Source organism: Salmo salar, chromosome ssa06 (assembly GCF_905237065.1).
Source record: "Salmo salar chromosome ssa06, Ssal_v3.1, whole genome shotgun sequence".
Classification (NCBI taxonomy): domain Eukaryota; kingdom Metazoa; phylum Chordata; class Actinopteri; order Salmoniformes; family Salmonidae; genus Salmo; species Salmo salar.
In genome coordinates, this window is record NC_059447.1 from 14871346 (window position 1) to 14885204 (window position 13859).

Consider the following 13859-nt stretch of genomic DNA (forward strand, 5'->3'; position numbering starts at 1 on the left):
ACTGTCATGACACGTGCCATGAATAAGTTGAACCAGTTTGCTGACCTAACCTACATTGTTGTGTCACTATAACGTCAGTTGTAATTTCTCAACTTCAACCGTTACGACTGCTCATGACTTAAGCTACTGTATGTCATGTGTTTATATGCCTCATGACGGGGGACTCGAGTAAAAGTATAACCATAAAGCAATAAAGCATGCAGTACAAACTGTAAGATAAGTGACTGATGGTAGTTTAGTGGGAGGACCCTGAACCTCAGCCAACACACCACTCCCACTGAGACAGAAACAGCCAACACACCACTCCCAGTGAGACAGAAACAGCCAACACACCACTCCCACTGAGACAGAAACAGTCCTCTACAGCCAACACACCACTTCCACTGAGACAGTAACAGTCCTCTACAGCCAACCCACCACTCCCACTGAGACAGAAACAGCCCTCTACAGCCAACCCACCACTCCCACTGAGACAGAAACAGCCAACACACCACTCCCACTGAGACAGAAACAGCCAACACACCACTCCTACTGAGACAGAAACAGCCAACACATCACTCCCACTGAGACAGAAACAGCCCTCTACAGCCAACCCACCACTCCCACTGAGACAGAAACAGCCAACACACCACTCCCACTGAGACAGAAACAGCCAACACACCACTCCTACTGAGACAGAAACAGCCAACACATCACTCCCACTGAGACAGAAACAGCCCTCTACAGCCAACCCACCACTCCCACTGAGACAGAAACAGCCAACACACCACTCCCACTGAGACAGAAACAGCCAACACATCACTCCCACTGAGACAGAAACAGCCCTCTACAGCCAACCCACCACTCCCACTGAGACAGAAACAGCCAACACACCACTCCCACTGAGACAGAAACAGCCAACACACCACTCCCATTGAGACAGAAACAGTCCTCTACAGCCAACACACCACTCCCACTGAGACAGTAACAGTCCTCTACAGCCAACACACCACTCCCACTGAGACAGAAACAGTCCTCTACAGCAACACACCACTTCCACTGAGACAGAAACAGCCAACACACCACTCCCACTGAGACAGAAACAGCCAACACACCACTCCCACTGAGACAGAAACAGTCCTCTACAGCCAACACACCACTCCCACTGAGACAGAAACAGCCAACACACCACGCCTACTGAGACAGTAATAGTCCTCTACAGCCAACACACCACTTCCACTGAGACAGAAACAGCCAACACACCACTCCCACTGAGACAGAAACAGCCAACACACCACTCCCACTGAGACAGAAACAGTCCTCTACAGCCAACACACCACTCCCACTGAGACAGAAACAGCCAACACACCACGCCTACTGAGACAGTAATAGTCCTCTACAGCCAACACACCACTTCCACTGAGACAGAAACAGCCAACACACCACTCCCACTGAGACAGAAACAGCCAACACACCACTCCTACTGAGACAGAAACAGTCCTCTACAGCCAACACACCACTTCCACTGAGACAGTAACAGCCAACACACCACTCCCACTGAGACAGAAACAGCCAACACACCACTCCTACTGAGACAGAAACAGCCCTCTACAGCCAACACACCACTCCCACTGAGACAGTAACAGTCCTCTACAGCCAACACACCACTTCCACTGACACAGAAACAGCCAACATACCACTCCCACTGAGACAAAAACAGCAAATGATATCTTGCAATGAGGCCATTGCAGCCACCAGCTTCTATTTTCAGATGCATTAGGGAATCAGCAAGCTAACTAATAAATAATTGACATAATCAAGTGAGCCCAGGTTGGGGCGAAGAGGGGGACGGAACCTACACTGTTACATCGGTCAACAGCATCAATGTAACAGTGTAGGTTCCGTCCCTCTCTTTGCCCCAACCTGGGCTCGAACCAGGGACCCTTGCACACATCAACAACTGACACCCACGAAGCATCGTTACCCATCGCGCCATAAAAGCCGCGGCCCTTGCAACGCAAGGGGAACAACCACTTCAGGTCTCAGAGCGAGTGACGTCACTGATTGAAATGCTATTAGCGCGCACCACCGCTAACTAACTAGCCATTTCACATCGGTTACACTGACAAGGTAAAAATCTGTCGTTCTGCCCCTGAACAAGGCAGTTAACCCACCGTTCCTAGGCCGTCATTGAAAATAAGAATGTGTTCTTAACTGACTTGCCTAGTTAAATAAAGGTTTAAAAAAAATATATATAAAAAAAATTGTAAATAAAATTTCAAAAATCGATTAAATCGGCATCCAAAAATACCAATGTACGATTGTTATGAAAACATGAAATCGTCCCTAATTAATCGGCCATTCCGATTAATCGGTCGACCTCTAGTAGGGATGGCATTGGCCAGGTGATGAGCGGTACCTGGTTTCCTCCAGACGTGACGCTTGGCATTCAGGCCAAAGAGTTCAATCTTGGTTTCATCAGAGCAGATAATCTGGTTTCTCATGATCTGAGAGTCCTTTAGGTACCTTTTGGCAAATTCCAAATGGGCTGTTACGTGCCTTTTACTGAGGAGTGGCTTCCATCTGGCCACCCTACCATAAAGGCCTGTTTTGTGGAGTGCTGCAGAAATGGTTGTCCTCCTGGAAGATTCTCCCATCTCCACAGTGGAACTCTGGAGCTCTGTCAGTGACCATCCGGTTCTTGGTCACCTCCCTGACAAAGGCCCTTCTCCCCTTATAGCTCAGTTTGGCCCGGGTAGCCAGCTCTAGGAAGAGTCTTGGTGGTTCCAAACTTCTTCCATTTAAGAATGATGGAGGCCATTGTGTTCTTGGGGACCTTCAATGCTGCAGACATTTTTTGGTACCCTTCCCCAGATCTGTGCCTCGACACAATCCTGTCTAGGAGCTCTACAGACAACTCCTTCAACCTCATGGCTTGGTTCGTGCTCTGACATGCACGGTCAACTGCGGGACCTTATGTAGACAGGTGTCCAATCAATTGAATATACCTCAGGTGGACTACAATCAAGTTGTAGAAACATCTCAAGGATGAACAATGGAAAAAGGGTGCACCTGAGCTCAATTTCAAGTCTCATAGCAAAGGGTCTGAATACTTATGTAAATAAGGTATTTATGATTTACATTTTTTTACATTTTAGTCATTTAGCAGACGCTCTTATCCAGAGCGACTTACAGTAGTGAATGCATACATTTCATACAATTTCATACATTTTTTTTCTGTGCTGGCCCCCCGTGGGAATCGAACCCACAACCCTGGCGTTGCAAACACCATGCTCTACCAACTGAGCTATAGGGAAGGATTTGTATTTTTTATAAATTTGCCACAATTTCAAAAAACGTTTTGCTTTGTGATTATGGGGTATTGTGTGTAGGTTAATGAGGACAACTTTTATTTAACGAATTTTAGAATAAGGCTGTAACGTAACATGTGGAAAAGGTGAAGGGGTCTGAATACTTTCGGGAATGCATCAATGTATTGATGCAATTTAACGAAGAATCTGACAAAACTTAAGCATATTTATTCGTATTCATTCAGTTTTTCTATAAAAACATATTTTTTAAAAATGGAGTCGCTGGGAGTCCCATTGAAATCAAATGAGCCCTGCTTTGAGTGCCTATATAGATACAGATGTATATGGTTCCCTATGGAAAATGTCCCATATTCATCCCTGGTGCAAAGCTCCACCACACTGATGTTCAATAATTCAGCATGTATGTCTTTTTATAGCCCATGAATTCCGACCGGACTACCTGTGCTGTTCATCAGGTAGCCTAAACAACTTCCGCCAATCTTGAACTTGACACATCGGGACTGTATGTAGCGTGACATGAATCTAGTCGACTTGTGTGTTCATCACGCGCAGATCATTGCTTTTGGTAAGCCTAGAAGCGAACGCTTTAAACCTAACACTGAATTAACGGTCATGTTTACTGTAGACAGGTGTTTACACGCTATCTATATGAAGTGACGGAAAGAAACAACCTACCGTAATTCTCCCCATCCATACTGATGCTGCTGTAGGCTTCAGTTTCTGGAGCTCCCTCTGCTGCAACCGATATCTCCAATACGTCCGCCCACGCTTGTCAGTCTGCCTGGATGTACCCCTCCCTAAAGTCCCCAACTGATTCGAAAGCGGTTTTTCCTATTTCTTCTATTCCTGCTGAAACTAAATCGGTTGTAAGTTGTGTACAGTAGCTAGGTATGCAGGCAGAGCTTTGAGATCAATCCATCCAAACAGAGAAACAGCACGATCATGGCCCCTCCTTTCAGAGGTGATGTCACGAGCTATAACTTCATTTGTCAGATACTATGCCATTTTACTCATTTACATAATTACTGTTGTGAAGAACCAGCACAATTGGCTCAGAAATAAATGTGTCGTTGCACCTGCATGTCGGTGCCATGCATTATTTAGTGAAATATATATTTGAGATCCCATGTTAATATTCTGACTTTTATGACACTGTAAAATAACAGTCCATTCGGGAAAGTATTCAGACCACTTGACTTTTTCCACATTGTTGTTACAGTCTTATTCTAAAAATGATTAAATGTCCCCCCCCAATCTACACACAATACTCTGCTACAAGACCATGGTGCCTATGGAGCTGTGAGGGGAACGGCACCTCCGTACCTTCAGGCTCTGATCAGTCCCTACACCTCTGGCCTGCTGGCCCCCCTACCTCTGAGGAAGCACAGTTCCCGCTCAGCCCAGTCAAAACTGTTCGCTGCTCTGGCACCCCAATGGTGGAACAAGCTCCCTCACGACGCCAGGACAGCGGAGTCAATCACCACCTTCCGGAGACACCTGAAACCCCACCCTTTTAAGGAATACCTGGGATAGGATAAAGTAATCCTTGTATGGCTTGGTTTTTGCTCTGACATGCACTATCAACTGTAGGACCTTACGTAGACCGGTGTGTACCTTTCCAAATCATGTCCAATCAATTGAATTTACCATAAGTGGAGTCCAATGAAGTTGTAGAAACATCAAGGATGATCAATGGAAACAGGACGCACCTGAGCTCAATTTCAAGTCTCATGAAAATAAGTATTCAGACACTTTGCTATAAGTTATGTTTTTTTTAATTATAAAATTAGCAAAAATGTCTAAAAACCTGCTTTGAGGGAAAAATTGAATCAATTTGAGAATAAGGCTGTACCGTAACAAAATGTGGAAAAAGTGAAAGGGTCTGAATACTTTCCAAATGGGCTGTAGGAGGCCATATAACAATTCAAATGCAGTCTGATATTCCATTCAGGCTTTTGATGGTTAGTAGAAAATATGAATATTCATATTTTCTACTAACAAAGAAGCAAGACCAGACACCTATTCTCACAAAGTCATAACTTTATTGCACCTGTATAGTTAATTACATTATCCATTTTGGTAAGAGTCACTTTTCATTATGAAATGTCTCTCATTGGTCTGAAAAGGCGGTGCAAAATATAGAACCATCAATGCAAATGACGTGGATCACACCAGTATAATGTCCTCGTGTCAGTTTCCTTGAGAATCAAACATGTCCTAAAGTTAATTTCACAGTCAACATGAAACACATTCAATAGAACTGGTGATGAAACCGCTCTCGTACTGTATGACACTACAGTAACAAGATGTCATCGTATGAAACACGCACATATGAACATCCATCTGCAAGAAATTAAACTTTCACAATCCCCCACCAACCCAAATACAGATTTCATCCATATCTTTTATAGCACATTAAAGATTTGTGAAAAGTTTCTTTAAATTATTTAACATTATCAAATAACTTTACTGTTTAAGCTGACATCTCTAGAATGAGAGTCAATGGGTGGCTAGAACTAAACTAGCCCCGTACGAATCATCCTGATGTCACAAGCTTGCATTCTGTTTGTGTAGCCGATCAGATCAGGATGGTTTGTACGAGGCTAGGTCGACGCAGGGATGACGGGGAAAGCATGGGAAACACCAGGTGGACTGTACAATCTTCTACACTGGCAAAGCGGTTTTCTTTAATGACTATCATTTATGATCTATTTATCAAAATCGGTGCCCAGATAAAGTGGAAGATCCCATGTTTTCTCCCCCCAACCTCCCCCAAATATACTTGTAGAAAACAGTATCTTCAGGATAAAAATAGTGGTGGTGTGTAATAAAATGTGGACCTGGCTAGAAGGTTGGTTGTACATGAGGGCTAGAAGGTTGGGGGATGGCCGGGTACATCAGGTTCCAGATGACCAGCTAGTTGGACTGTCTGTGGGTGATTTGCATAGAGTACAGATTGGGACAATGATCATGCACTAATAGCATATACATCAACTTCAAACTAACAATGCCTGGGGCAACATATGTAATCTAGCCTGGCCCCAGATGTCTGTGCTGTATTTCCAAAATGTACAATGGCCATAGGTGTTGGCCAAACCACACAAACAGATCTGGGACCAGCCTACATGTAACTCTATCTGGGATAGAACACACAAAGAAAGAACTGTTGGTTCATATGGAGGCCCAAAATGCATTCAGAAAACACATGATGCACAACAAAGCTGAACTCCACTGGTGATGGAGCATTACTAAACAATGGTCAACAACCCAACTTTTAGTTAGAGACCAGGGACCAAGGACTTGACATTTTGGGAATAACAAGCAGAAGAGATGAGCAATTAGCTTCACTCATGACCTACTATAGATGTCTAGGGTTGAAAAAAGTTCAAAATTCAACACCCCCACCCAGAATCACACTCATACCCTCTTTCACAAAACAGAAATGGGACTATTTACCAGAAAGGAGAGCAAATGGATTAGAAAGCAGATGAAACAATGATATGTCTAATACATTAAAAGGTGGATTATGTGGTGTTACAAACAGGCAAAGCCTTGATGTTATCGTTACAGTCCCCAACTTGACCTGGAGGTAGAGACATCTGCCTATGAACTTTGCAATTAGCTGATGTAGCGGCAATTCATATTCCAGCATCACTTGGTGTTAATCGACCATGACATATATCTACCAAATTACATCATCTTCAGAACCGTCAAATTAAATTCACCCAGGAAAGAAAACAAAAACTATTAGGGACGCAGAACTGAATATACTGATAGAGTAAACTTCAAATACCACCATCATGCATACATTAATCAAGAAGATTAAACTAAAGATGAGGCCTTTTGTCTGCTTGGGACAGGCCTGTGACTCCTTCCCCCTCCAAATACATGCTTGTAATATAACAGTACAATCAGAACATGTAAATGTCTCAGCAGCAGCCACAGTGGGTCAGTTTTATCAAGTCATGTAGAACATACCAAGGCATTGTGGCAAAGAAATCACACACAATAAGAAAACATAAAACCATAAAAGTATCAATCATTCAAACAAACTAAAAGAGAGGATGGGATTAAAGCAAATCAGTTATCATGGTTTCACGATTTGCGGTCCTGTCCATGTTTCGTATCTTTTAAAGGTGACTTGGTGATTGTGCTGATAGTGATAAGCGCGAGATGGTCACCACACGTCTTCACATAGAGAATAGGCCATATGAGTCAGGAGAACAGTATTCAGAGCATTCACCTGTATTGGCCCATTGTCCTGCAGATCGCCCAGTCTGCAGATCGCCCAGTCTGCAACAGCACAACGGTTGTAACCAGTGGGGTATTACAGGGTAAACGCACGTAAATGCCATTTACGCATGTTTTTGTATTTTGCCCGAGCGTTTACCCACCATTTGTGTCAAAATGCATTGAACAAATAGGGAGTGTTGTTTTACTCAGCAGGAACGGCGATCAACGTTTACCCACCCATTTTTCTTTTTTTTAAACACTAAATCACTGATCGCAACATTTTAGAATGTTCAGAGAAATAGACTGTGTAGAACAGAATGATTTTCTATAGGAAGTCATTTCAGCTCTATACATTACATTACTATAATTCAAAGTTCTGAATGTTTCGTCCACCTGAACACACGGCTGGGCGAAGAGAGACAAGTGTCTCCCTCATAGGTTTCAATACATTAGGCTGATGGTTAAGGGTTATCTAGCAGATATTATACAAAATATCTCAGCTCATCCTCACACAGATAAATGCTATATGGTGCATGCCACATCCTTTGATACTAGCTAGAAAATCCCACAACTGTCCCCTAGAGTAGCCCAACCATGTCAAATTCCTAACATGACTTGTTCTGAATTCCTAACATAAATGATATACATGTCATTATGTCATCCGTGTTATTACCACAGATGGAAGCTCAGCAGCATCACAGTACGGTAAATCCATCATATTCCATGAGCAGCTTGAGCACCATATACTGAACAATATTTTCATATCCATCTGAGACAACGGTGTAGAAGCAATGGTCAACTCATTGTTGCTGAACCCTGGCTGACGATGGTAACATCACAGCTCGTGTTGGTCAGCTCACCAGACTCGGTCATCGAAGGAAGTTCTATACTGAAGAGACTAGCACAGATCAAAGATGGTCATTATCTCTCCCCGAAAGCTGTGTTGTTCTGTCAACTGGCCATGGTCTCTCGTATTGCAATCAGGGTATGAACCGCCAAACAATCAAAAAAGAGTAACATTGTTACAGTGGTGTCACATGTCGTCACTCCAGCTCAGTTGTACTGTATGTGGCCAAACATCCATTCTGGCTGGCTCAGTGACTGTATCCAAACATCCATTCTGGCTGGCTCATTGACTGTATCCAAAATCCATTCTGGCTGCTCTCATACCAAACATCCATTCTGGCTGGCTCAGTGACTGTATCCAAACATCCATTCTGGCTGGCTCTCAGTGACAGTACCCAAACATCCATTCTGGCTGGCTCAGTGACTGTATCCAAACATCCATTCTGGCTGGCTCTCAGTGACGGTATCCAAACATCCATTCTGGCAGGCTCAGTGACTGTATCCAAACATCCATTCTGGCTGGCTCTCAGTGACGGTATCCAAAGCCGGTCTTCTTAGCGCCGGGTGTGACCGACCACATGCTCCGCCGGTCCTGGATCTTCTGGAAGATATTGCCGCTCCTCCTCTTCTCTCGCTTATACTTTTTCATTTTCTTCACCTGTTCATACACACAAGAAATGTTAAGACCAGAGGTAACAGAGGTAAAATGTGCCGGAACCAGTTAGCGGTGCATTCCAAGGCATGGTTCTAGGAATAGTTAAGCCAGAAGGAGCCCTTCACCCATACTTTAGACGCAGAGCTAACTGGTGCATTCAGTTTCCACTAGGACTTTAGTGGAAGGCCAGGAGATTGCTAAATATCCGCGATAAAAATTGAAACAGCACCCTAGGTAAGTCAAAAACAAGCTACAACTAAAGTATCCCTTTAACATAATGTCTTCTGTTGAAAGAATCACTATGTCTGTGGGTGCCCTCTCACCTTTCCACTGTCAAAGTCCTCGTCCCACTCGTCAATCACCGTGTCGGTTCTGGCATCACGGGTGTCGTCAATGGCATCCCTACTGATGGCAGATGCCTCTCCCTCCCAGCTGAGGACTGGACACACCCACCCCCCTCAGTCATTACAGCGCTATGCACAACAGAGGTATGAGCTGCTACTGCCATTAGTCTCCCAGAGAGACTTAGCTAGCTACATAAATAACATTGCTACAACTTCATATTACAATTTCTTGACTCCACTAGAGGTAAAGTGCAACCTTGAGAATGTCTTATGTTCTAGATCTCACCTTGGGTTCCATAGGCTTTGTCCAAAGAGTTCTTCAGGAGCTCCTCAACCACTCCACCACTCCTCTTGCCATCCCAGACCATGGGGGCTGGGCGGGGGACATCCCCAGGCCCACCCTCTACTGCTTCTGCAGCGGGGGCCTTGGAGCGCTTGTAGCCATCCTTAACCTGGCTGTCCCACACGATCACTCCAGCTATGGTGGGGGGGGGGGGAAGGAGTAGAGTGAGGTGAAACATTCACAACCAGGGACAACTAAAACCAGATATAAAGTAGCTAGTAAAGATAATGGCCCTATAGTTTAATATAATCTTTAGAACTAACAAGCACCAAAATAAAAGCCCGAGAGTCAGGAAGAAATTAAAATTCCCAAAACAATTAATTTAGCAGCATTTTGTATTATGTTTAAGCAAAAGAACAGCAGTAACCATGACAAAACGCATGGAATCCCAGGAAACTTCCAAACTAAAACTATTTCTAAGCTCTATGGAGAAATATGTAGAATTGCAGGGAACCGATGAAATGTTTTTTTCCCCCCCAGCTACAACGCCAGGAGGGAGGGCCGTAAATGTACGGGCCGACTGCGCTCATTGCCATGCCACGCCCACCACATTCGCCCCCCTTTTTAATCCAGAAAAAAACCTTAACATTTGCAGATGCAACAAAAAGAGCAAACATAAAACAAAAAACTGTGAGCCCTGGGAAATGTAATAATGTATACATAATTTACATATTGCAAAACAAAGATAGAGCCTAATCAAGAGATATTGCCCACAGGGGTTCAAGTCCTGAAACCATGTTTGGGTATGAGTTTAGAAAAAGTTTTGCCAAATAGGTTATGCAAAAAATGGGTAAGACTGGAATGTTGGCTTCAGTCAATGCAGCAGTGTGTGGTGTGTGGGTCTACCGGTGCTCTCCACAGTGCCCTTCTTAGGAAGGGCCTCCGCTGCTTCAGTGTCGCTCCTCTGGTCGTCAGAGCAACAACGTCTGCTTTCCTCCCACTGTTTCACCTCTTCTTTTAGCCTGCGCTTCTTCTTTAACTTCTTTGGCGCAGTAGAATCCCCAGCGCCGGTTTCAACAATCGTGTCCTTCGTCCCAGAACTGTTGTACAAAAAAAATATCTCTATTTTTAGCGTGTCAATGTGCAAAGAAACTGGACATTTGGTTGTATTTTCTCCCATACCTCCCATGTAAGAATCCATATTGCTCAGGGTAGGTTTGACCCAGTGATACATGCTATATGTTGCTTCCAATACATTTAGCTATTATCTTGGCATCACAGCCTTAAGATATCTATTTTAGTACCAGTCAAAAGTTTGGACACCTACTCACTCCAGGGATTTTCTTTATTTCTACATTGTAAAATAGTAAATACATTAAAACTATGAAATAACATATGGAATCATGTAGTAACCACAAAAAAAATAAAAAAATAAAAGTGTTAAATATTTTTTTGGGGGGGGATTTGACATACTTCAAAGTAGCCACCCTTTGCCTTGATGACAGCTTTGCATACTCTTGGCATTCTCTCAACCAGCGTTATGAGGTAGTCACCTGGAATGCATTTCAATTAACAGGTGTGCCTTGTTAAAAGTTACATTTGTGGAATATCTTTTCTCAATGTGTTTGAGCCAATCAGTTTTGTTGTGACACGGTAGGGGTGGCATACAGAAGATAGCCAGCCCTATTTGGTATTATGGCAAGAACAACTCAAATAAGCAAAGAGAAACAGTCCATCATTACTTTAAGACATGAAGGTCAGTCAATCAGGAACATTTCAAGAACTTTTACATTTTCTTAAAGTGCAGTCGCAAAAACCACTATGAAACTGGCTCTCATGAGGACCGCCACAGGAAAGGAAGACCCAGAGTTACCTCTGCTGCAGAGGATAGGTTCATTTGAGTTACCAGCCTCAGAAATTGCAGCCCAAATAAATGCTTCAGAGAGTTCAAGTAACAGACACATCTCGACATCAACTGTTCAAAGGAGACTGTGTGAATCAGGCCTTCATGGTCAAACTGCTGCAAAGAACCCACTACTAAAGGACACCAATAAGAAGAAGATACTTGCTTAGGCCAAGAAACACAGCAATGGATGGCTAATTTGAAGAAGCACAAATGTATTTAGATTTGTTAAAAAAATGTTGGGTTACTACACGATTCCATATGTGTTATTTCATAGTTTTGATGTCTTCACTATTATTCTACAACGTAGAAAAGAGTCAAAATAAAGAATCCTTTGAACGAGTAGGTGTGTCCAAACTTTTGACTGGTACTGTATGTATTATTTACTTTTTGATGTGTTGGACCTTTTAACTGAAATGTTTAGTGCTGCAGGTCTAAAGCTACATGACCAGACAGACAAATAATAGTACTCTGTAATGCATGTAACGTTTCTAGCAAGAATATCACAATAACATTTCAAAGTGACCTTTCTGAAACAGAACGTGTTGTTGTTGCTTCCTCCGGTCCCTCCTCCAATCTCCTTTTCTTCTTCCTCCTCCTCCTCTTCATCATCATCGTCACAGTGTCCATACTCTGCTCTCCTTGATTGGCATCACACTGGAGAACCACTGGAACCAACTGGAGCCTACTCTCAGGCTGGGGATGGGGCTGCTTTGGTTGTTCCAGGGCTCTTTTGTCAGGGGGGCTGAGTCGCCATGATCCCCCCTGACACCAGTCCTCCTCTTGGGCCGGCGGTGAAGCCTCCAGATGAGACTGGACCCTTTCCCTGTGGTTCTCAGCTGTATCTCCATCCTCTTCCTCCCGCTTCCTCTTCTTTCTCCTTTTCCTCCTCTTCCTCTCACTGGCCGGTTCAATCAGTTCGGGCTCAGCGGGGATGTCTGGGATGATGGAGGCCGGTGCTGGCTCTCGCTCTCCGCCTTCCATCTCAGAGTGACGCCGTTTCTTCTTTTTCTTCTTTAAGGAGGTGGCGGAACTGCTTGGGCCAGGCTCTGACAGACTGGGGGTCTGGGTAGGTTTAGGGCTCTTTGGAAGGTGGGTCTGAAGCCCATTGGTTTTTGGAGAGAGGGTGGAGGTTGATTTCTGGGGACTCTGATGCTTAGATGGGATGCCTGAGTGGACATGGTGGGCTGCGGGTGGAGATTGCAGTTTGGGTGAATGGAATGGACCAACCCTGAGAGGGGAACGAGAAGAAAATGTTCAAGAACAAAATAGGAGAAATTCAAACCATCCAGCAAAATATTGAACACAATGTATAGTCTTGTGTGTTGCTTCAAAAGTTCACCAATGGGACAGTAAACCAGTGAGAACTGGGTGATGTTCAGAAGAGCATACCGTAACAAACTGCTTTGAAATGGAAACAGAATGCAGTGTTTCTAAATTGGATAAATTCAGGTAGTACCTCCCCGTTTCTCAGTTTCAAATAGTTCTCCTGTTTGTGCCTAACTGTACACAATGCTGTGAATGGTCTGTTGAGAGGGGTGGGGGGGTCGTACCTGTGACTGTGAGTGGGTGAGGTGGAGGTGAGGTTGTTAAGTTGAGCAGGATGCGTGCGGTCACTGGACGGATGGCGTGGCAGGTGGGGGTGTTGAGCCTCAGTGCTGCTCGGACTCCGGCTGCGACTGGCCTGCAGTTATCGACAAAAATAAAAACTTGGTGGTCTAAAAGAAAATTGCCATGAACGTGACAAAAAAGGAGGGATGATCAAATAAGGAGGAAGGAATCATTGTAAAGACGGATGGAAGAACAAATTAACAAGGGAGAGAGAAAAACAGGAGAGGATGGTATGACAGAGAAGAGTTAGAAATGGTTAGAAGAAAATAATTGGAACCAAAACAAAAAGAGACAAAACATTGTAAAAAGAGGCAACTACTAATACAGGGCTGTCTAACCCTTCCTGGAGAGATGCTGTCCTGTAGGTTTTCACTCCAGGTTTTCAATTCAACCCCAGTTGTTACTAACCTGATTCAGCTCATCAACAAGCTAATTATTAGAATCAGGTGTGCTAGATTATGGTTGGAGTGAAAACCTACAGGACAGTATCTCTCCAAGAACAAGGCTGGAGAGACCTGTACTGGAGTATGTGGTTGGTTAGACAGGAGAATAGGAACACAGACAGTGTACTAGTCCTGCATAGGGCTGGGCGGTATACGATATTTTACTATACACACACACACACACACACACACACACACACACACACACACACACACACACACACACACAC

The 13859-nt window shown here is 44.0% G+C and overlaps 2 protein-coding genes across 3 annotated transcripts in view; both read right to left on the bottom strand.

Moving 5' to 3' along the window:
- cyth1a (cytohesin 1a) overlaps positions 1-4239 on the bottom strand; it is a 107552-nt gene extending 103313 nt beyond the window's left edge. Inside the window, exon 1 of the mRNA XM_045719829.1 lies at positions 3987-4239. Coding sequence (XP_045575785.1) covers positions 3987-4005 — 19 coding nt within the window. The 5' untranslated portion in view covers positions 4006-4239. The remainder of the gene's footprint in view (positions 1-3986) is intronic.
- A 4480-nt stretch (positions 4240-8719) lies between these two features.
- Positions 8720-13859, bottom strand: part of LOC106601941 (ubiquitin carboxyl-terminal hydrolase 36) — a 35245-nt gene continuing 30105 nt past the window's right edge. For both annotated transcript variants that reach the window (XM_045719832.1, XM_045719831.1), the window contains exons 15-20: positions 13129-13259; positions 12102-12806; positions 10579-10772; positions 9676-9867; positions 9369-9484; positions 8720-9048 (exon numbers count right to left, since the gene is read on the bottom strand). In XM_045719832.1, coding sequence (XP_045575788.1) covers positions 8917-9048; positions 9369-9484; positions 9676-9867; positions 10579-10772; positions 12102-12806; positions 13129-13259 — 1470 coding nt within the window. In that variant the 3' untranslated portion in view covers positions 8720-8916. The remainder of the gene's footprint in view (positions 9049-9368; positions 9485-9675; positions 9868-10578; positions 10773-12101; positions 12807-13128; positions 13260-13859) is intronic.